The sequence below is a fragment of the Lampetra fluviatilis genome, chromosome 60 (genome assembly GCF_964198595.1).
Source record: "Lampetra fluviatilis chromosome 60, kcLamFluv1.1, whole genome shotgun sequence".
Classification (NCBI taxonomy): Eukaryota; Metazoa; Chordata; class Hyperoartia; order Petromyzontiformes; family Petromyzontidae; genus Lampetra; species Lampetra fluviatilis.
In genome coordinates, this window is record NC_136334.1 from 4,357,968 (window position 1) to 4,382,172 (window position 24,205).

General features: G+C 47.7%; 1 protein-coding gene across 3 annotated transcripts in view; it reads left to right on the forward strand.

Moving 5' to 3' along the window:
• Window positions 1–24,205, forward strand: part of LOC144950911 (transforming growth factor-beta-induced protein ig-h3-like) — a 254,138-nt gene that overhangs the window by 72,032 nt on the left and 157,901 nt on the right. For all 3 annotated transcript variants that reach the window (XM_078881080.1, XM_078881079.1, XM_078881078.1), the window contains exon 8: window positions 21,232–21,373. In XM_078881080.1, coding sequence (XP_078737206.1) covers window positions 21,232–21,373 — 142 coding nt within the window. The remainder of the gene's footprint in view (window positions 1–21,231; window positions 21,374–24,205) is intronic.

The following is a 24,205-nucleotide window of genomic DNA, read 5'->3' on the forward strand; positions in this document are numbered from 1 at the left end:
TACTTTGGTCGCCGGACCCCTAGACTAGCCCGTACGACAAGCACGTTGGAAAATATGAACAAACAAAAGGGCTTTTGGCGTCATCTGGTCGAACACCATATGAGACGAGGCTCCAAAGAAAGCTGTCTCTGGTGTGGACCAATCAGTTTCAAAGACAATGCATAAATTACCAAAGTGTTGTTTTTTGTTTACATTTGACTGCAAGTATTGTGGTTAATGTAAACATGATTCCTTGCAAAAGGTGTCAGTTTTGTTGCCAGAAAAAAAGGGGAAAACCCCTATTAGTAAGAGGGCTTTTAGTTATATATTTTTCTGGCAAAGATGTGGACAGCAGAGTCCTTGAAGTATTTTGTTGAATTCGATTTTTTCTTTTAAACGGTAAATATATGCCTGGTGATGATTTTTTTTTCACCGGAAAGAGCACAACTTGTGTCAAACTCCACGGTAATTAGATTTTAGGCGAGTCGGGAGAAGGGGCTGGAAAGATTTACGCCTCGGGAAGGAGAGAGAGAGAGAGGCGAATGAATATTGACATTTCGGGGAGACAAGAGGAGGCTAAGAGAAGAGGGGACAGATCTCATCGCTCGCCACTCAAACAACGGAGCCAAAAATTAAGTCAGCGGAAACACGAGGGCTGAGCAGAAGTGTCACCCCAAGTGAATTGGAGACCTTCCAATGTCGTAGAGGAATGGCTTGGAGTGCCAGAACGTTGGAAAGTCGAGTTCAGTGCTTCTCAAAGTTTGGTGTCCGGGGCCAGCATTTGCTGGTCCGTGACAATCCTCCAGGTGGACGTACATTTTATATTTTGCTAATGATATTTAAAAAAAAATTCATTAACCCTTAAGTTACGGAGAAGAAATTAAATATTAGCTGAGGTGCGTACGTTGAACTTAATTTCTCACCGTACGTAGACAACCTCGCTACTCGGAGGGGCAGATGACGAACAACAAATAAAACACAAAAAGCACTCAGTTTAGATTTGAAGTTTTCGTGACTGCAATGTTCCATACTCTTTGGTTCTTTCGGTAAAGTCACGTAAGTATAAAATAAAATAAAACTTTTTTTTTTATAATTTTTTGTTTCTAATTAAAAATTAAAAATAATAATAAAAACATTTCATTTATTTTTGGATTATTTTTGATTAAAAAAAATTAACTTGCAATTTTAAATTTATTTTTGGATTCTTTTAAATTTTTAAAAAGGTTTTTATAAAAAAGTTTATTTTATTTTATACCTACGTGACTTTACCGACAGAACTAAAGAGTACAACAATCACTCATTTAGAACTAAGTCTGTCAATCTAGATGATGACGATTTATAAAATTGCATAGCTCCAGTGGCTTCCCAATATCGGGAAGAAAGAGCGTTCCAGACGGACGCAGAAGCAACACATCTGGACGACGCGGTGACCGCCGTCTTTGTTGGTCACCGTTGATGCGAGGGTGACGACCAGAGTCCACGTGACCATGGTTTATGTTCCTTGACGAGATCAGCCGAGGTATTGCGGTGGTTCACTTGTGGCGGACACTTTGTGTGGAATGAGTTGTGATCTCATCACGTATTCGTGGTGGCGAGGCGGGCGGGGGGGGGTGATGGATTTGAGAAACGTGCACCCTTGTTTCGCCTACTGCGCTGGGAGGCAAAATCAATTGTAACTATTTTATAATATTTTATTTTACCAGGTAAAAGGCCCACTGAGCTATACAGCTCTTTGTCAAAAAGCGACCTGCCTATCACGATTGATAGTTCGATGAAGCGGCTTAACATCACGTGGACATTTATAGCAGCCAAATATTGTTCACGCACGTTGATCATAAATGTTGGGGGTGGGCGGGGGGACCAGAGGACCCGGAGAAAAATCTATGCGACCACGGGGAGAGAGACACGCAAACTCCAAATACACAGCAGGCGTCAAGGTTGGGATCGAACCCACGACATTCTGTATACCAGGCAAGGTAGTTAACATCTCCTAGCCACCGTGATGATAATGAGTGAGAGAGACACGCAAACTCCTAATATACAGCAGGCGTCGGGGTCGGGATCGAACCCACGACCTCTTGTACACCAGGCGAGGTAGTTAACATCTCCTAGCCACCGTGATGATGATGAGAGAGACACGCAAACTCCAAATATAGAGCAGCAGGCGTCAGGGTCGGGATCGAACCCACGACCTCCTGCATACCAGGCGAGGTAGTTGACATCTCCTAGCCACCGTGATGATGATAATGAGTGAGAGAGACACACAAACTCCAAATATACAGCAGGCGTCGGGGTCGGGATCGAACCCACGACCTCTTGTACACCAGGCGAGGTAGTTAACATCTCATAGCCACCGTGATGATGATGAGAGAGACACGCAAACTCCAAATATAGAGCAGCAGGCGTCAGGGTCGGGATCGAACCCACGACCTCCTGCATACCAGGCGAGGTAGTTGACATCTCCTAGCCACCGTGATGATGATAATGAGTGAGAGAGACACGCAAACTCCAAATATACAGCAGTCGTCGGGGTCAGGATCGAACCCACGACCTCCTGCACACCAGGCGAGGTGGTTAACGTCTCACCACCGCGGAGGCGTCTATTGTGCAAAGGGTGTGGCGTGCACAAAGAGAAAACCCAAACATATCATTGGCTTAGACAAGTGTGGACTGATGGGTGGATAAAATACAAATTCCTCCCCCGCCTCCCGCATATTGAAGGCCGCTATGGCACAACACACGACGGGGTGGGTGGTTCAATATGACCACGCCCGGCCCGCCTTTGTCTCCCCAGTGGCAATGTTTACACATCGAGCACGGTACTAATTTGAGGCTGAGTCGACCTACGGGAGGGCCCGGGGCCGGTTCAAAGTAATCGTCACTGGTGTTGGCCGTGAGCGGGAATTGAACACGGGCGTTTAATGGGAGACTGTGGTTTCAATCTACCCACAGCTCATTACACTGCTACCATACTCTCTCTTTCTGTGAACCGCATGAAAATGCCCTGGCAGCGATGTAAATCCTTTCGGCTTCACGATTTCTCTCTTACCCGTTCTATTCCATTGACAGGTTCAGATAACGCAACCTTGAAACTCTGCAGACCACTTTCCGGCAAACGCCGTTTGCCTTCTGCACAAGTTGCGCGACTATCGGTTTGTGTGCAAAATGCGATATGGAAAAACAAACTAAAAACATGGCATTCTTCTTCACGTCTTGCTTCAGTCAGTGATAGTCTGTCTTAGAGATCTGGAGTTTTTTTCTTCCCATAGTAAACAAAAATGTAGGACTCCAGTCGTAACATTTTCTTTGCTCTGCTTTTGCTTTGCTTCACACAAGCAGGGTACACTTCTGCTTTGAAACTAAACCATTTTTTAAAATTTTACCAAGTAAGGCTCACTACTGAGCTATGTATAGCTCTTTTTCAGAAGCGACTTGGCCACAAATGGTCGCTCAACGAAGTAGGCTTATCACGTGGAAATTTTTATAGCAGTGAAATACTCTAATTGTGGAGGGAAAAAAAGCTGAATGACCCAGAGAAAAATCCATGCAACCACGGGGAGAACGTGCAGACTCCAAATATACAGCAGGCATCCTCAGGGTCGGGATCGAACCCACGACTTTCTGTATACCAGACGAGGTATTTAACATCTCGCCACTATGAGAGAGAAAGAGGCACGCAAACTCTAAATATACAGCAGGCATACGTCAGGGTCGGGATCGAACCAACGACCTCCTGTAGACCAGGCGAGGCAGTTAACATCTCGTCACTGTGAGAGAGAGACCAGAAAACTCCAAATATACAGCAGGCATCGTCAGGGTCAGGATCGAACCCACAACCTCCTGTATACCAGGCGAGGTAGTTAACATCTCGGCACCGTAATACCCGTCGACCTACATAGTATCGTGACGTTGGCGCTTGTTTACGCAGGAAACCCTCGCCGAGTCTCAATGCTCGTTTTCAGGAGCGTCCTGCCAAGTTTTCGCAGTAGAGGCCCAGTGAGTGGGGGTGCTGCTGCTGCAGCTGCTGTGCGCGTGATCCCAATTGAGTAATTTGCGTGGATTTTATTCAGCAATGGGATACTTTTTGGCCAATGGCAGTTCCACTGCGTGTTTATTATTGCTTAGGACCGTGCAAATCATTCGGTCGTTTTTTTAACCCACTTTCCGTGATCCAATCGAGCTGAAATTTTGCACACAAACTCGCTGTGCGTGACAATGCATTTTCGTGAAAAAAAAAATCCAAAATTGTACACTGTTTAGGGATTTTATTTTACCTATTTAATTACCAATTGTTTAATGCTGCCAGACAATCATCTGACCCATAGGTGGCAGCCATCTCAAGCCAGAGGACGAGAGGACTCTAGCCGCCCCGATGCCATGCATATAAAGGATTCATAGTGAAAAACTTTGTTTTTACGGGTTTACTTGTTTTTTGTTGTTCTTCGGCAGAGCGGGGGGAGAACATGCAAACTCCACAGAGAGAGTTGGGAATCGATCACTGGTTCATCTCACTGTGAGGCTGCGAGCGTCAACACCGCGGCAAGAGTGGGCGTTGTATTTTTAGTTTGGAGGCACATTTGGCTCCATATGGTGCAAAAGAAGTTCAACATACTACGTTAAGTGGTACGCCGGTTGTAGTTATGCGAACTTCGGGCATTCCATGCACTTAGCCGAATCTTCAATCGGTGACTTTTTAGCTTGGATTGTGAACTTCTAACTCCACACATATTAAATTACATGTTTTAGTGTTGTTTCTTCTTCTTCCACATAAAAGCCCTCCCCCCCACCACCCCATTTCGTGCCTTGGCATAATGCCTCCTTTCGTCCGATTTATTTTGGCAACAAAAAAAAATGGGGCCACGTGTCTCCACCATTGCAAGTCTATCGCGCGTCATCAAGGGTGATGAGCGTCGGCCATTTTGTCCGCGTATCAACTCGAATAAAAGTCGCGCGGTTATGGAATGTATACAGAATATTGTATATCCGTTCGGGGATCAGTTTGTTTTTGTTACTTGTGAGCTACAATAAAGGAACTCACACACGGGTTATGAATAACGTGTTTCACAGTCGAGGTAATGTAACAATAACCCATATTGAGAATGACATCAGGTATTTGGAATGCGGTCAGTCATGAGCTGAGCGATATGTGGGCTGAACTCGGTACGGTATCGTTTTCATCCACCTACCGCACGTGTTTGTAATGCTGCTGCAATGATTCATGCTTATTTATAATTGGACTTTTGACAGGTGATGTGATGGCAATAGACAAGCTGGTACGCGGCGTTTGATAAATGCATCGTGCTTTTCTTGGTTCTTTCGGTAAAGTCACGTAGAAGGAAAATAATAAAATAATAAAAAAATAAAACATAATAAAATAATTCTCACGACGTTTCGGCCACAACGCAAGCCTTCTCGACAGCCTTCTCGACAGACTTGTTCTCCACCTGAAGACGGCTGCTTGCATTGTGGCCGAAACGTCGTGAGAATTATTTCATTATGTTTTATTTTTATTATTTATTATTTTCCTTCTACGTGACTTTACCGAAAGAACCAAGAAGATGAATCCCTGCAGTCACGAAAGAAGCTTTAAATCGAAATTCATCGTTCTTTATTATTCTTGGGGAGAGATTACGTCCGCGCCATAGCAACGTGGAAATTCCACCACTGTCCCAGGGCTGCAAGTGGAGAAGAACGTTGCTAAAAAAAAATGTGAAAGGGGAAACTTTGGTCTTCCGTTATTGTCCTTTTAAGTGGCCATCAATGAAGAGGCATAGATGAATGTGGACAAAGCCACACATATCACTGTCACCTCACTTCCAATCTCTCACTGTAGCTCTTCTCCGTGACTTTCATTCCTTCGTTCTTGTGCCAGTCTTCTTTCTTATGGCTGATGTTGCTGCCGAGCAAGAACTGTACGTTTCTATCGACGTGGTTGAGTCGTATCATCAGGAGCAGCGCCACGGTGGCTAGGAGATGTTAATTCCCTCGCCTGGTATGTAGGAGGTCGTGGGTTCAATATCGACCCTGACTCCTGTTGTATATTTGGAGTTTGCGTGTCTCTCTCTCTCTCATCATCATCACGGTGGCTAGGAGATGTTAACTACCTCGCCTGGTGTGCAAGAGGTCGTGGGTTCGATTCCGACCCTGACTCCTGTTGTATATTTGGAGTTTGCGTGTATCTCTCCCCGTGGTCACTTGGATTTTTCTCCGGGTCCTCCGGATTTTTCCCTCCACATAAAAAAAAATGCGCGTCTAGAGGATTTGGCTGCACTACATTTCCACGTGATGAGCCACTTCGTCGAGCAATCATTTGTGATATCCAGGTCGCTTCTAAAAAGAGCCATACATTTCGATGTAAAGCTTTCGTGACTGCAGGGATTCATCTTCTTGGTTCTTTCGGTAAAGTCACGTAGAATGGAAATAATAAAATAATAAAAATAAAACATAATAAAATAATTCTCACGACGTTTCGGCCACAACGCTAGCAGCCGTCCTCAGGTGAAGAACAGGTCTTTCGGAAAGACAGCGTCTGAATGGTCTTTCCGACAGACCTGGTCTTCACCTGAGGACGGCTGCTTGCGTTGTGGCCGAAACGTCGTGAGAATTATTTATTATGTTTTATTTTTATTATTTTATTATTTCCATTCCACGTGACTTTACCGAAAGAACCAAGAAGAAGAGCCATACAGCTCAGTGGGGCGTTACCTGGATAAATAAAAAAATAGTTTAATAGGTATCACTGCCATGTCTCCATCGCACTTGTGAATCGGGCACTTATTCGTTCGTACGATCCATGGTTTCGGTACAGGCTTGTAAAATATATTAACCCACGTCAAGTCTGTGCAGCGCTCAATAATCTAAATACAACACACAGCTGATTGGCGTTGTTTTTGCTCTGGCTTCTGTTATGCGTCATTGTTTTAACGTTTCATATATTTTTCGTATTGCTTTTCTAGTTTGGTCCCCCTTGCGGATGCGAATCTATCCCGGTCTGTGAGTTCTCATCTGGTTAATCAAAACAAACTTGATGACTATGCACGTATAAAATATATATATACATTGTTCAAGTTTATACGTGGAGCATTCTGCCTCATACAATGCATCGAACGGAACGTTGTATCTTTATCTTCACGTAAAAAAAAAATACAATATTACAAAGAAAAAAAAAGTCTTATCCTATTGCCATTGCAGCCTTTTGTTAAGCGGCAGCATTTGTCCGAGCAAAGCAAAACACTTGACTGGTATCGACATTCTGTGTCTCATCAGCAGAGTCGGGCTTTGCTGAACAAATACTGTCCGTTTTGGCCAGATGTTTTTGGAGGAAATAAACTCCTTGTAAATGATTAGGCCCCGTCAGTATATATAAACTTTTTATTATTAATCTCTGTACTTTATGCAAGCTCATTATGCACCGTTCCAGTAGCAATGCCGACACAATAAAATCACAAAACGAACCCCCCCCCCCCCGCATGAAGATAACAGAGTACTCCCTTGAAATCGCACGAAGTCTAATTAAGGGTATTGGTCATAAAATGTGTAAAAGCGCAGATTAAATATAAATATATTACCATTATGCAAATGAGCGTATACATTCTTTTATCGCCTCGTTATGCCCTGTTGTGCGCAGCATTGATCCGCGGGTGAGTAAATTTGAATTAACTTGCATACGCAGTGCGTTATGAGATCTCTTTTACCAGAGGCAAAATATAATGGTAGGTTTTTACCCTTTTAACTGGTACAAAAGTGTCAGTTTTGTACCAGTTAAAAGGGTAAAAACCTACCATTATACGCAGTGCGTGTTGGCATGAGACGGACGACGTATTGCGCACGTACACACGTGTTCGTACGCACACGTACACACGTGTTCGTACCCACGTGCTTACTCGCGCGTAGTACGTGGGGAGCGGTGGCGGAGAGCGGTGGTGCAGCGGTTAGCGCCACGCTGCGCTCCGAACCCAGCGATCCCGAGTTCGACTCCCGCTCACTGCGAACACCGACGACGATTACCTGAGCCGGTCCTGGGCCTCTCCCTTGGTCGACTCAGCCTCAAATGAGTACCTGGGTGCGGTGTGTATACATCGCTACTGGGGGAGACAAAGGCGGCCGGGCGTGGTTGCTGGCCACCCACCCCCTCGTGTGCCGTGCCGGCCTTCATAGGTGCTGCTCGCTAACAGCACTTGCCCCAACAGTCCGTTAAGGCTACACGGGTGATCTTTGTCTCGTGCCCACGCGTGCCTGCGGATGTTTCGGGGAGCAGTCGTGCAGAACCGGGTCGGCGACCCGAGTTCGATTCCCGCTCGCGGCCACCAACATCGGCGACGATTATCTGAACCGGTCCTGGGCCGAACCCGTGGTCGACTCAGCCTTAAAAAAAAAAACGAGTACCGGGCGCGCTGTGTAGAAATCAGCATCGGGGCACACACAAAGGTTATTCTATTGGGTCCTGGGCCACAACCCGTGTGTGTGTGTGCTCTGGCAAGCACACTTGCACCCAATAGTCTGTTAGAGGCTTTGTACGTACGTTCCTGCCCCCCCCCCCCAGAGTGAGATCACTGCTTTCACTGCAAATGTTCTTGACAACTCCCTCACCACCCCCCCTCCCTTTTTCACTTGCTCCGCTGTCCTTGACCCCTGACCGGACACGATCAAGGTCAACTGCGCTGCAACCCCGGCTAAACGTTGGTCGCAATCATTGGCTTTTTCTTCTTTAACCGCTCCAATATGTGAGAAACGCAATGGTGCTCCCTTCAAAACAATTAAGGGGCTTACATTTAGAGGCACGGGGTGGGGGGTGGATTTTGGGGGGGTCGGGAGATGTCGGGGTTTTTTTTTTGGTTTTGCGGGAAGCTCACAACGCGAGAGGGCCCCCCAGTGTGCAGGGCATGTCGGTCCGCAGTGTGTGTGTAGTGTTCGTGGTGTGTGTGGTGTGTGTGGTGGTGTGTGTGTGTGGTGTGTGTGGTGTGTGTGTGGGGTGTGTGTGTGTGGTGTGTGTGGTGTGTGTGGTGTGTGTGTGGTGTGTGTGTAATGTGTGTGGTGTGTGGTGTGTGTGGTGTGTGTGTGGTGTGTGTGGTGTGTGTGTTGTGTGTGTGTGGTGTGTGTGTGGTGTGTGTGTGTGGTGTGTGTGTGGTGTGTGTGTGGTGTGTGTGTGGTAGTGTGCGTGGTGTGTGTGGGGTGTGTAGTGTGTGTGGTGGGGTGTGTGTGGTGTGTGTTGTGTGTGTGTGTGGTGTGTGTGTGTGGTGTGTGTGTGTGGTGTGTGTGTGGTGTGTGGTGTGTGTGTGTGGTGTGTGTGTGGTGTGTGTGTGGTGTGTGTGTGTTGTGTGTGTGTGTGGTGTGTGTTTGGTGTGTGTGTGTGGTGTGTGTGTGTGGTGTGTGTGTGGTGTGTGTGTGTGGTGTGTGTGGTGTGAGTGTGTTGTGTGTGTGTGGTGTGTGTGTGATGTGTGTGTGTGGTGTGTGTGTGTGGTGTGTGTGTGTGGTGTGTGTGGTGTGTGTGTGTGGTGTGTGGTGTGTGTGTTTGGTTTGTGTGTGTGGTGTGTGTGTGGGGTGTGTGGGGTGTGTGGTGTGTGTGTGCGTGGTGTGTGTGTGTGGTGTGTGGTGTGTGTGGTGTAGTGTGTGTGGTGTGCGTGGTTTGTGTGTGTGGTGTGTGTAGTGTGCGTGTGTGGTGTGTGTGGTGTGTGTGGTGTGTGTAGTGTGTGTGGTGTGTGTAGTGTGTGTGTGGTGTGTGTGGTGTGTGTGGTGTGTGTGGTGGTGTGTGTGGTGTGTGTGTGTGTGTAGTGTGTGTGCGTGGTGTGTGTGGGGTGTGTGTGTGGTGTGTGTGTGTGGTGTGCGTGGGGTGTGTGGTGTGTGTGGTGTGTGTGGTGGTGTGTGTGTGGTGTGTGTGGGGTGTGTGTGGTGTGTGGTGTGCGTGTGTGGTGTGCGTGGTGTGTGTGGTGTGCGTGGTGTGTGTGTGGTGTGTGTGTGGTGTGTGTGTGCAGTTTGTGTGGTTTTTGTGTGGTGTGTGTGTGTGCTGTGTGTGTAGTGTGTGTGTGGTGTGTGTGTGGTGTGTGTGTGGTGTGTGTGTGGTGTTCGTGGTGTGAGGTGTGTAGTGTGTGTATGTGGTGTGCGTGGTGTGTGTAGTGTGTGTGCAGTGTGTGTGGTTTTTGTGTGGTGTGTGTGTGTGCGGTGTGTGTAGTGTGTGTGTGGTGTGTGTGTGTGCGGTGTGAGTGGTTTTTATGTGGTGTGTGTGTGGCGTGTGTGGTGTGCGTGTGTGCCGTGTGTGTGGTATTTGTGTGGTGGGTGTGCGTGTGGGTGTGTCAAAGAGAAAGATTCCCCGTATAGTCTTACCAGACTGTCGGGGCAAGTGCTGTTAGCGAGCACCTATGGAGGCCGGCACGGCACACGAGGGGGTGGGTGTCCAACACCACGGCCGGCCGCCTTTGTCTCCCCAGTGGCAATGTTCACACATCGCACCAGGTACTCATTTGAGGCTGAGTCGACCTAGGGGAGGTTCAGGACAACGGTGCAAATAATCGTCACCGGTGTTGGCTGTGAGCGGGAAGCTAGCTAGGGTCACCAGGTTGATAGCGCAGCGTAGCGCTAACCGCTGCACCACCGCTCCGTCAAAAACAACCCCCTACCTCCTCGTTAAGGCAATGCGCTACGAACCCGGACACCTGAGTTCAATTCCCACCCACGTGACTATTATTTTAAACGGTCCTGGCCCTCCCCTAGATCGACTCAGCCTCAAATGAGTACCTGGTGCGATGGTTAAATATCGCCATTGGGGAGACAAAGGCGGCCGGGCGTGGTGTTGGCCACCCCACCCCCCTCGCGTGCTGTGCCGGCCTTCATAGATGCTGCTCGCTAACAGCACTTGAATCAACAACGAGGGATCTTTGTCTTTTTTACACGGCTCGGCGTATTTATTAAACATTTGTAATCTACAGCCGGATTTGGCTCCGAGGTGACCTGTGCATTAAACAAAAGCTGCAGTTCATCGCTTTGGCGTGACGCAAATCCCCGGGTAGTTAATGTCGTTCGGGTAAACAATGTTAAATGTTCACGTTGATTTAATCGATCGAAAGGCCAGCTGAGATTCGCGATGTCCTTTTTAGTTTTCATTACAAGGAGAAAGCGATGGTAACCGCAGTAAAATTTTGACTTAAAACTTTTGTGACTGCAGGAAATCACAGTCTTTGGTTCTTTCGGTAAAGTCACGTAGAAAAAAAAAAGAGTGGTGAGTTTTTTATTTTTTTATTTTATTATTTTATTTCCTATCTACGTGACTTTACCGAAAGAACCAAGGGATATGAACCGCAGTTACGTTTAACGAATGTGACGGCGGTATTTAAAGCCAAAGCCAAAACCTCAACGTGTGCACCAGTTGAGAAAATTCGAGATGACTTTGGCAAGAGCAAGTCTATCCCACGTGACAATTGCCGTTGATTTCCCACTAAAGCTGTCTTAACTTTAAACTACATACCGTATCAATTATTTTCAAGTCTATTCCAATTGAGGCAAAGATTTGTCCACGTTCGATTCTCGCAGCCAGCAGTGCATCACCACGGAAAGTGACATCACGCAATCCCCTCGCAAGTCACTGCAGAACTCTCTGTCACACGTCAATCGAACAATCCTTTATAAAGAAAGCACTATTGAAAATTTTGTCTCTGCATGGTCATTTCTGATTGGCCTTAGACCAGTGGTTCTGAACATTCACTGCAGCCTTGCACCCCTTTGGTTCTCAATATTTAGAAAATGTACCATGTAAATAAATACATCGGGTTTGATGAAACAACAAAGTAAGTTGGTGTTCTCACGTGCCCAGTGCTTAATTTGTGTTTCGACGATTTACCTTCGAAAACAAATCTCTCCGTATCTCGCACCGCCCCCGAAAAGGCATTTCACACCGCAGGTTAAGAAGGACCACTGCCTTAGACCATCAACTCGGTGCACATGAGTACGCAATGTTTATCACCGCCAACTGGAAGCCGGAATCAAACCCAGGCTTTCAGCTTTGGCGGCTCAGCATCCGATCGCTGGAGATCCTGGCAGGATAGTGGACACTGGTCAACGCCCCAACTGGGAATTGAACTCGTAACGCTTCAGATCATGTGCGTCAAGCTCTCTGGCCTCTCTATTTGTGTGCTATGGGACTAAAACTAAACTATTTCTTATTTGCCCAGGCACAGAGGCCAAACTCAGCTATATCACTCTTTTTCTGAGGCAACCTGGCCAGAAATGAGTGCTTAACCAATTGGCTTATCACGTGGACATTTATAGCGGTAACCACATACTCCAATCGCACATTTGCAAATGAAGGCGGACCATTGTCCGCAACGTCGCCGTTCATATATATGTTTTTATCTTCTTGGTTCTTTCGGTAAAGTCACGTAGAAAGGAAGTAATAAAATAATAAAAATAAAACATAATAAAATAATTCTCACGACGTTTCGGCTGCTTGCGTTGTGGCCGAAACGTCGTGAGAATTATTTGATTATGTTTTATTTTTATTATTTTATTACTTCCCTTCTACGTGACTTTACCGAAAGAACCAAGAAGATGAATCCCTGCAGTCACGAAAGCTTTAAATCGAAATATTTTTTTCCTTTTAAGGCCACAGTGTTGTTGACGAGCGTGTTGAGTGTGTTGTTTCTCCGGCAAAGGCGTCGCCTGATCACGTGCAGCTGTCAAAGGACAATCATTTATTCGCTCACAATCGCCGAGCTCGTCGCAGAGGCGGCTCGCGCTGCGTTGGAGGTGTAATGACGACCTCGACACACTTGTCTTGAGATGGTTTCTTTATTGTAGACACAGTATAGTAGTAGGTTTTTACCCTTTAAACTGGTACAAAACGGACACCTTTTTACAAGGCATCATGTTTGCAATAACCGCAACACAAACAGTCAAAATGCAAACAAAAAGAAACAACTCTGATAATGGTAATGATATGCACTGTCCTTGAAGTTGATTGGTCCACACCCGAGACAGCTTTCCTTAGAGCCGAGTCTCCATTGGTGTTGGACCAGATGACGCCAAAAGGCGTACTACTATATTTTGCCACTGGTAAAGGAGGTCTCATAGTGTAAATATTGTAGACACGTTCACTCGAACAGGCGGAGACCCCCACTGCAACAGCCCCAATTCTCCCGCATATCTCCCTTATATACGGTCCGAGGCCATGCCCCCATTCCAGAACCTTCTCGCTGGCTCTAGACACTCGCTCCACCAGCAGGCTCTACCGTCCTCGTTCATCACCTGGTCACGATCCTATTTTCGATCATTCCCGTAGCCAACAGTCCCTTCGTACTGCAAGCTGACACCCATGTCATTACCTCCTATGGCCACCAGTCCCATCTCACTCTCAACTTATACTCCTGTCATTACCTCCCATGGCCACTAGTCCATTCGCACTGTAGGCTGACTCCCCTGTCATTACCTCCCATGGCCACTACTCCATTCACACTGTAGGCTGACTACCCTGTCATTACCTCCCATGGCCACTACTCCATTCACACTGTAGGCTGACTCCCCTGTCATTACCTCCCATGGCCACTACTCCATTCACACTGTAGGCTGACTCCCCTGTCATTACCTCCCATGGCCACTACTCCATTCACACTGTAGGCTGACTCCCCTGTCATTACCTCCCATGGCCACTAGTCCATTCGCATTGTAGGCTGACTACCTTGTCATTACCTCCCATGGGCACTAGTCCATTTGCACTGCAGGCTGACTCCCCTGTCATTACCTCCCATGGCCACTAGTCCATTCGCATTGTAGGCTGACTACCTTGTCATTACCTCCCATGGGCACTAGTCCATTTGCACTGCAGGCTGACTCCCCTGTCATTACCTCCCATGGGCACTAGTCCATTCACACTGCAGGCTGACTCCCCTGTCATTACCTCCCATGGCCACTAGTCCATTTGCACTGCAGGCTGACTCCCCTGTCATTACCTCCCATGGGCACTAGTCCATTTGCACTGCAGGCTGACTCCCCTGTCATTACCTCCCATGGGCACTAGTCCATTTGCACTGCAGGCTGACTCCCCTGTCATTACCTCCCATGGCCACTAGTCCATTCGCATTGTAGGCTGACTACCTTGTCATTACCTCCCATGGGCACTAGTCCATTTGCACTGCAGGCTGACTCCCCTGTCATTACCACCCGTGGCCACTAGTCCATTTGCACTGTCGGCTGACTCCCCTGTCATTACCTCCCATGGGCACTAGTCCATTTGCACTGCAGGCTGACTCCCCTGTCATTACCTCCCGTGGACATTAGTCCACTCACACCGCAGGTTGACTCTATTGCCATTATAGAGGTGTAATAATCCTTCTTGAGACGGCTTCGGAATCAGTCCTTTTTATTTCCACTCCACAATACACTTTACTCACTCACTCTCCGTTGCTGGCAGACAACGGAGAGAGGACAGACTTCGCACTCAGTCCCCACCGCGCACGTGGCACCCCGAGCCCCCGTCCACGCGTGACCCTGCTCTTGTCGGTTCCCAGTCTGCTCTCGATCGTTCTCTCTCACTCGCTCTTAAGTCCTTCGTCACGTGGTCCCCCCAGCCAATCGTTCATGGACAGCTTCGACCATTCTCGATGGTTCCCTGTCAATCCCGGGACCACGCCCCTCATCCGGCTCTCCATTAGCTGGGGCCCCGAATGGCTAGGCCAATCACCCCTGCTAACATGCCGTGATCACGTCTGGGCCATGCTCCCTATCTCAACCCTTATTGGCTACAAGCAGGACCGGCAAGCCAATCCCCACGTGAACCCTCTATGGCTGTTATTACAGAGGTATAGAAAAGGCCATGGCAATACCGAGCTGACCTCGTCAAGGATAATAAAATATCATCATGCAAACTCCGGTCATTCTTGCAGCAGCGGTTTTTATTTCAGCCGTCGAACAAAGACGCTTTCAGATGCGCTTCCGTGGCCGTCTGGAACGCTCTTCCTTACGATATTAAGAAGCCACTGAGAGCTATGCACTTTTAAATCTACGTTTAAAACTCGTTTCTTTTTTAGATGCTTTTTGTGTTTAGTTTGTTTTCCTTCCCCCGCACCTCCGTAGATGGGAGCTGGAATTATGAGCGATGACGTTTTTGTATTTAGAAAAACAGATATGAACTGCGACATATGCATGGATCTATAATATTTGTAAGGATATAATAAAATGGCATCCAATCGTTACGTGTACGATTGATTCGTTAGGAAAAGCCTCGGATTTCGAATAAGGTACAAAAATGCGGAAAGTGCACACCGCCCATTTTTTGTGCTTAATTTGCAAATAAAACCATCGGCAGTTCCTGAAGAACTGCACTGTGGTCTCTCTTGCCTTAGGTAACGGTCAAGATAATTTTGAGTCAATGTGACCGATTGACAGCAGCAGCAGTGATGCAACAACAGAGACAAACCGTGGACCGGTTTCGTCCAAAGTTGGACTCATCAGCACAGAAGAGCCACCAATGGCCACTGCTGCAAAATATGCCTCAGGGGACCGTATATGGGGGAGCAAAAGTTAAATCAAAACACTTTAGATGCCACATTCACTTATTTTATTGTACGTGACCCCAAGTGTCCCAGGACCATTTTATTTCATACTGACATGTGGATAAGATTGCTGGAGAGAGGAGCAGTGACGTAGTGGTTCACACATGGCTATCATCAGTGGCGAGTGATGAATGTGAGCAGTCTTCGACCCACTTTCCCTTCACTGCACTACACATATCAGAGTGAAGTATGCTGAGAAAAAGATTCCGCTAATTCGCACACGGCTTCATGCTGCACTTATCAGCGTGGCGAAGTATGCTCAAACGATACCTCTGCTCGAACGATACCGCTGATTCGCACGCCATCGCGGCGATTTGGGATTTGACCGAGCGCTGCGTTACTCCGACAAGGGAAGAAGTGGCCTGGGTGTTGAACTCTGACCCCCCCACCCCACCATGGCCGATTGATGCAATTTTGGAGCGCATAGCCAGGCAACACCTCTGTGGGGAAATTTGACCTCGCCATGCACGATGTTCAAGGCATGACGTGGTGCAGTGGGGTGTATCCACGTGGTATGCTGCCCGAGTTCGATTCCCGCTCACGGCCAACGCCAGCGACGATTATCATCGGAACCGGTGCTGGGCCTCCCCAAGGTCGACTCGGCCTCAAACGCGTGCCTGGCGTAAACATCTCCAAGAGGGAGACAAAGGCGGCCGGGCGTGGTGCTGGCCAGCCGCCCTCACATCATGTGCCACGTGGGCCTTCATAGGCGCCACTTCGCTAACAGCACTTGCTCCAAAAGTCTGCAAAGGCTATACTGGGGGGTTGGGGAGATATTTGTCTTTGCATAGCCTCATTGCAGCTGCCAGAGTCCACGGCGATAATCCTGCTGTGAAACTCCACCGATGACCCCCCCCCCACCACCTCCGCCGAATATGGTCTGTACATCGTAAGATGAGAGAAGGGGCTGCCTCTAATTGCAACGTGGGGGTGGGTATGGAGGTCAGAATCATCGCCTTCATCGGAAGGTGCAGCAAGAGTGGTTCTGGCAACGATTATCTCACACCGTCAATGTTGCATTTCGACGGTCAGGCCCACGACCTCGACGCAAAGTGTGGGTTCAGGCAGGGGCAACACTCACAAGAGCTGCTCCATTTCTTGGCCACGTGTGTGCGTGCGTGTGCTTTTGCCCGATGTTGTTTTTCTTAACTCTTGCGAAATGCACCTCTGCTTCATTGATCTCGGGGAGGAGGCTGTGTGAACTCTTTATCGCATTGACAGCCAAGGGCACTGCTTCCCAGACCCCCCTCCAACCCTCAACGCTTTTGGCCCATAATTGAGACACCGTTGACTATTGTGGGAAAGAGTAAAGAGGAAAATCCATTTTGAGATGGGTACAAATGAAAAAATAAAATTTACTTGAATCGAGCGCATATCCGTAATGTAATCGTGTTGGAAGAATATGATTAGAAAGTTTGGTGTTATTCAATCATCAACTATTGTAACATTCACAATACTGTGTTTTTTTAGCTTCAGCCAACATACTAATGGTATCGTGCTACAGCCTACTATATTCTATTAAACGATTAAATTTTACTAGGTAAGGCCACTGAGCTATGTAGCTCATTTTCACAAATGACCTGGCCACAAATGATCGCCCAAAGAAGTGGCTTAATGCGTGGAAATTTATAGCAGTCAAATAATTTACACAAACCTTGATTGTAAATGTGGAGGGAAAACCCAGAGGACCTAGAGAAAAATCCACGCGACCACGTGCAGAGAGACACGCAAACTCCAGATATACAGCAACAGGCGTCAGGGTCGGGATCGAACCCACGGCCTCTTGTGTACCAGGCTAGGTAGTTAACATCTCCTAGCCACCGTGATGATGATGAGAGAGAGAGAGAGACTCGCAGACTCCAAATATACAGCAGCAGGCGTCAGGGTCGGGATCGAACCCACGGCCTCCTGTATACCAGGCGAGGTAGTTAACATCTCCTAGCCACCGTGATGATGATGAGCGAGAGAGAGAGAGACTCGCAGACTCCAAATATACAGCAGCAGGCGTCAGGGTCGGGATCGAACCCACGGCCTCCTGTATACCAGGCGAGGTAGTTAACATCTCCTAGCCACCGTGATGATGATGAGCGAGAGAGAGAGAGACTCGCAGACTCCAAATATACAGCAGCAGGCGTCAGGGTCGGGATCGAACCCACGGCCTCCTGTATACCAGGCGAGGTAGTTAACATCTTCTAGCCACCGTGATGATGATGAGAGAGAGAAACACGCAGACTCCAAATATACAGCAGCAGGCGTCAGGGTCGGGATCGAACCCACCGCCTCCTGTGTACCAGGCGGGGTAGTTAACATCTCCTAGCCACCGTGGCACCCGCATAAATTAAAATAATGTTATAATAGATACATTTGTAATGTTAACATTTAGTTTATAAGCCATTTATCGACCTTGCGCCAAGAGTTGAAATGCCACATTCCACATTCCACAGGGACATCTGTGGCGCTTTGAGAATGGCATGACACAAATTCTGTGCAGAGACCCAGCATAAAAGGTTTCACATTTTATGAAAAGTGAGCTTTGACATTAAAGCTCATATCTTACAACTACCGTTAGTATATAAATATGTAGACTTAGCGTTAACGTAACACCATTTCGCGTGTCTTGAATCTCCTTTAAAAAGACATATTTGTAAAGGTATTTATTCTACAGAACTGCAAATAACAATGGAATTGTGGAAAACGTTTGCAATGTTACCGTATATAAATTATTTAACATTTTGATTGACAGGCCATACTATTCTTCACACAGTGCATATTTTTTCATTTATATATATATAAACAATGAAAGGCTGATGTGGCCCCCTATACATTCCAGACTTCTTTTAACAGCTCACAAATGTAAGGTGGTCGAGTTTAATTTAACACGTAGGCTTTCGCGACCAATATTATTCTTAATATAGTTTTTTTTGGGTCAGATCGCGTTATTTATGTGTCGTAACACTCCACCACCCGACACAGCCAAATAGTAAAAAATGTGTCACGTTTTAAAAGGAAAAATTATTGACTTTAGCCCACTGGTGTGCTGAAGAGAGAATCAACAGCATTTTTAAATTTGAGTAGTACGACGTTTCGCTGATAATTACAATCAGCTTCATCGGGCAAGAATGGTGAAGCTCTCCTGTTGCTTCCGGTCTTAAATAGAGCAGCATCAGGGTGACGTCATCATTTAATTCAATTCGAGTTTGTTTGAATTCAAAAGCCAATGAAATTGTGTATGCATAAAAAGCCACACCGCGTCACAGCGCTCATTTTCAGGAGGGGCCTGCATTGGGTTTTTCTTTAGAAGTTGTTATCAGCCAATTAATGAACGTTCGTAAGTGTTGAAGGAAGAGCCAGACAACAACAAAAAAAAACGCGCACGAAGGTGGAAACACACTATCCTCGTACACATGGAAACGGATGGCGATCGGTCCGTTTGCTGTGGTGCCTTCTCCTGGCGAGCCAAGGTTTGTGAATGTGAATCGGAGGTGCGGGGGAGAGGACAACAAACGAGACGCAAAAAGGGGTTCGAAACAAATACATCTTCAAGCTCGATTTCAAAAAGTGCATCATAGTTCCGGCGGCTTCCTAATGTCGGATAGGAAGAGCGTTCCAGACGGCCGCAGAAGCGCATCCGGAAACGCCGCGCAATGCGGTGACCGCCGTCTCTGTGCGATGGTTTAGCCACCGGCCGCCGCAGTTCGCGTGATGATGGTGTGCATGCTTCTTTGACGAGATCAGCGAGGGTTATCTATCATTCTAGATTTGAAGCTTTCGTGACTGCAAGGATTCATACTCATAGGTTTTTTTTCGGTAAAGTCACGTAGGTAAAAAAATAAAATGAAAAGTTATTAACTTTTAATTTTATTTTTAAAGTCACGTAAGTAAAAAATAAAATTAAAAGTTAATCACTTTTAATAAAATTAAAAGTTAATCACTTTTAATAAAATTAAAAGTTAATAACTTTTAATTTTATTTTTTACCTACGTAGGTAAAAAATAAAATTAAAAGTTAATCACTTTTAATAAAATTAAAAGTTAATAACTTTGAATTTTATTTTTTACCTACGTGACTTTTCCGAAAAAACCTGTCAGTATTATCTATCATTGCTCATTTGCGGCGCGCACAAAGAGTAAGTGACCTCGTAACCGCGTGTGTTCGACAATCGAATGCCAATGCAGCTTGGCATAGCGGCGGACGGTTGTTGATAGGATTTTTAAGTCCCATCGCTTCATCGGCGACTCAGCGCAGGTTGCTTTCGATGGCACCGTCAGTGGTCGTGGCGAGGCACGCCGATTTTAACGGTGGGGTGGACACGTGCATGCAGGGCAACCAGTGCGGGATTATCGTAGTAGCACAAGTAGCTACATAATGCTACGTGCCCCGCACTTTCAAGGACCCCCGCGCTAAATAATTTCAAGCTATCAATTGCGATTTTGACTTAAAGCTTTCGTGACTGCAGGAATTCATAGATAGGTTCAAAGAAAATAACAAACAAAATTACAAAAACTACTATTAATTTCAATTCAGTGATTCTGCACTTGCTCTATTACTATAGTACTACACCGCATTACACTTTTATGAACGACTGGGTGTTTAAGGTTAGCGATCTGTCGTATTATCTGGCCATACGGCAAATTAAATATCACAATTATTCAACGGTGCAAGTAAAAACATTTTTTTAATGTTTTTATAATTTAGGGTCTCTTTATAACATACGCTACAGGCCCCACACCAGCTTAATCCAGCACTGAGGGCAAGTGCTATAATTTGACATCGACGTGGTTTGATGAGCGGGATGATTGCGGCCAGGATTTTTGGCGTGGTGGCGAATCATCGCTGTGCCGATGCCCTCCGAATTTTTTTTGCGAAAGCCACGCTTCTCTCCGTTCTGGGTGGTGACCCACAGGCCCACCACACACTGCCGGAGAGGGTTTTCTTTTTCGATTTAAAGCTTTCGTGACTGCAGGGATTCATCTTCTTGGTTCTTTCGGTAAAGTCACGTAGAATGGAAGTAATACATAAATATGCTAAATTCCTCTTGATATGCAAATTATTTTGTCAAGGCGCTCTTCGCCCCTCCATCCCAGCTTAAATAGTCGCTCCAAGTCTTCTCGACAGACCTGTTCTCCACCTGAGGACGGCTGCTTGCGTTGTGGCCGAAACGTCGTGAGAATTATTTTATGTTTTATTTTTATTATTTTATTATTTCCATTCTACGTGACTTTACCGAAAGAACCAAGAAGAGGGTTTTCTTTGTTGTTGTTGTTGATCGTCCATTCGGATGTCGTTCTCGTCGCCGTTCGGGGTGTCTGCGTCTGCGTCATGGCGCGCGCGGCGCACGCGGTTTCGAGGTCGTGGGCCAATGAGCTTCGTCGAAGGTCCAAGACGGGGGGGGGGGGGGGCGGAAGAATCTCCGTCGGGGTCTTTCATGGGCGTGTGACGCTGCTGTTGTGACGCTGCTGTTGATGGTGACGCGGTGTTGATGGTGTTGATGGTGATGCTGTGTTGATGGTGTTGATGGTCATGCTGTGTTGATGGTGTTGATGGTGATGCTGTGTTGATGGTGTTGATGGTGATGCTGTGTTGATGGTGATGCTGTGTCGATGGTGTTGATGGTGATGTTGTGACGCTGCTGTTGATGGTGACGCGGTGTTGATGGTGTTGATGGTGATGTTGTGTTGATGGTGTTGACGGCGACCCTGCGTCTGTGCGCGTGAAGGCCGCGGCGACCGCGGCGGACCTCATGGAGGAGCTGGAGCAGAAGGGCTCCTTCACGCTGCTCGCGCCCACCAACGAGGCCTTCGAGAGGCTCCCCAAGGACGTTCTCACACGCATCCTGGGGGACCCCGAGGCCCTGAAGGGTACGTGGGGTGGGGGTGGGGGGGGTTGGAGTGGGGTGGGGCTGGTGGGGGTGGGTAGGGGTGGTGGGTGGTGGTGGGGGTGGTGGGGGTGGGTGAGGGTGGTGGGTGTGGGTGAGGGTGGTGGGGGTGGTGGGGTGGTGGGTGGTGGTTGGGGTGGTGGGGGTGGTGGGGAGGTGGGGGTTGGTGGGGGCGGGTGAGGGTGGTGGGGGTGGTGGGGTGGTGGGTGGTGGGGGGGGGGTGGGGTGGTGGGGAGGTGGGGGTTGGTGGGGGTGGTGGGGGTGGGTGGGTTGGGGGTGGGTGGGTGTGGGCGGGTGGGGGTGGTGGGTGGTGGAGATGGGTGAGGGTGGTGGGGGTGGTGGGGAGGTGGGGGTGGTGGGGAGGTGGGGGTGGGTGTGGTGGGGGTGCTAGGTGGGGGTGGTTGAGTGGTGGGGTGGTGGGTGGGTGGGGGTGGCAGCCTCAAACCCCCGACGCCGGATCGCAGGTGGTGTGACTGGGGATGATACGAAGCGGCAGCGCCAGGGATGTGCAGGAAGGATGCTGAACTTCTTTCGCGCTGCACGGAGCAGGCCGTGCTAATCGGAGGTGCAGTGTTGAGTCTATGGGCAGTGTTGAGTCTATGGGCAGTGTTGAGTCTATGGGCAGTGTTGAGTCTATGGGCAGTGTTGAGTCTATGGGCAGTGTTGAGTCTATGGGCAGTGTTGAGTCTATGGGTAGTGTTGAGTCTATGGGTAGTGTTGAGTCTATGGGTAGTGTTCAGTCTATGGGTAGTGTTGAGTCTATGGGCAGTGTTGAGTCTATGGGTAGTGTTGAGTCTATGGGCAGTGTTGAGTCTATGTGCAGTGTTGAGTCTATGGGTAGTGTTGAGTCTATGGGTAGTGTTGAGTCTATGGGCAGTGTTGAGTCTATGGGTAATGTTGAGTCTATGGGCAGTGTTGAGTCTATGGGCAGTGTTGAGTCTATGGGCAGTGTTGAGTCTATGTGCAGTGTTGAGTCTATGGGTAGTGTTGAGTCTATGGGTAGTGTTGAGTCTATGGGCAGTGTAAGTCTATGGGTAGTGTTGAGTCTATGGGTAGTGTTGAGTCTATGGGCAGTGTTGAGTCTATGGGCAGTGTTGAGTCTATGTGCAGTGTTGAGTCTATGGGTAGTGTTGAGTCTATGGGCAGTGTTGAGTCTATGGGTAGTGTTGAGTCTATGGGCAGTGTTGAGTCTATGGGCAGTGTAAGTCTATGGGTAGTGTTGAGTCTATGGGTAGTGTTGAGTCTATGGGCAGTGTTGAGTCTATGGGCAGTGTTGAGTCTATGGGCAGTGTTGAGTCTATGGGTAGTGTAAGTCTATGGGCAGTGTTGAGTCTATGGGCAGTGTTGAGTCTATGGGCAGTGTTGAGTCTATGGGTAGTGTTGAGTCTATGGGCAGTGTAAGTCTACGGGTAGTGTTGAGTCTATGGGTAGTGTTGAGTCTATGGGCAGTGTTGAGTCTATGGGCAGTATGTAGGTACGTTGAACTCCATTCGCACCGTACGTAGCTAACCGTGACAATTGGAGTCGTGGTCATCAAGTTGCTCTTCTCAGAGGGATGTTAATGGTCGTCAACGAAGCCCGCCCCCTCTTTCCTGCACCGATTGTCACCGCTACCCAATGCTGCTGCTGCTGTTGCTGTGCACACTCGCAAACTCATTCCACTGCCACAACCTCCACCCGCTACCAAAACTCGCCCAAGTCAAATGTCTGGGTGGAGGGGCTGGGCCTACAGAAAGCAGAGGTCGCAAACGGGTTTTGATTCCTTACCCATACCCGTACCCAGCCGCACCAGGGTCGCAAACGGTTACCCGTACCCAGCCGGGTACGGGTAGCCGGGTATCGGGTAGGGTACAGGTATCGGGTACCCGGTTGCGACCTCTGACTGGGCCTAAACAGAAAGAGGCGGGGGGGCTATGGAAGAAGTGGCGGGGCTTTAAAAAAAGGTATAGGTGCAGAGTGTGGAAAAGGAGGAGACGATTGGGGCACAATCAGGAAAGGGTGGGGCACAATCAGGAAGGGGTGGGGCCTAAAGAGAATGAACAGGAAGAACCCCGGGCCTACAGAGGTTGAACTTTCCTGTTGATTTGAGGCAATTGAAGCATATCATTAAATAGGCAGCAGCATAGCTTCAGTGTTACAGATGTAGCCACAGTTCATTGTATTGATCCAGAAAGGTTGAGATGCAGAGTCGGCTTCATTACCGGGATTTGCGCTCTCAACCTCCCGATTGTCAATCAAGCGCTTAAACCATTTGGGGCCACTTAGGCCAGGTGTGATTTTACATCCTCTTGGATCCTCGAATGGCAATGTGGAATTTACACACTCGTTTCAGGGCTGCCTAATGGATGCGATTGCGAGGAGACTCTGGTGGCCTGGACTTTGAACGTTCGAATGTTCATTGATAACACAGATCGTGCATTGATGAACGCCCCCGCAAAACAACGGCTTGCGAATCACACGTAGATTATAAAAATCTACGATGAACATCAACCACTCGCCTGCCAGAGTTTGAACTTGTTTCCACTCAGATGAACGGATGTTTATGAGTTTTTGTACTTCTGGAATTCTTAAACAATGACTGAGCTTTTGAAACAATTTCCAGCCAACCAAATTGCTTTCGTCCCACTTTTTGGGCCAGATTGAAAGTAAAACAAATGTTGAAAGGGAAGTGTCGCAATTTTAATTGATAAATAAACACTCCCGCCTAATGTTTTGTGCATTCCTGGCCATCACATCGCAACATGTGGTAGAAGTCGGTGCAAAAACACCGACTTCTACCACATGACCTCCCATTGGGAAACTATAACACCAGCTC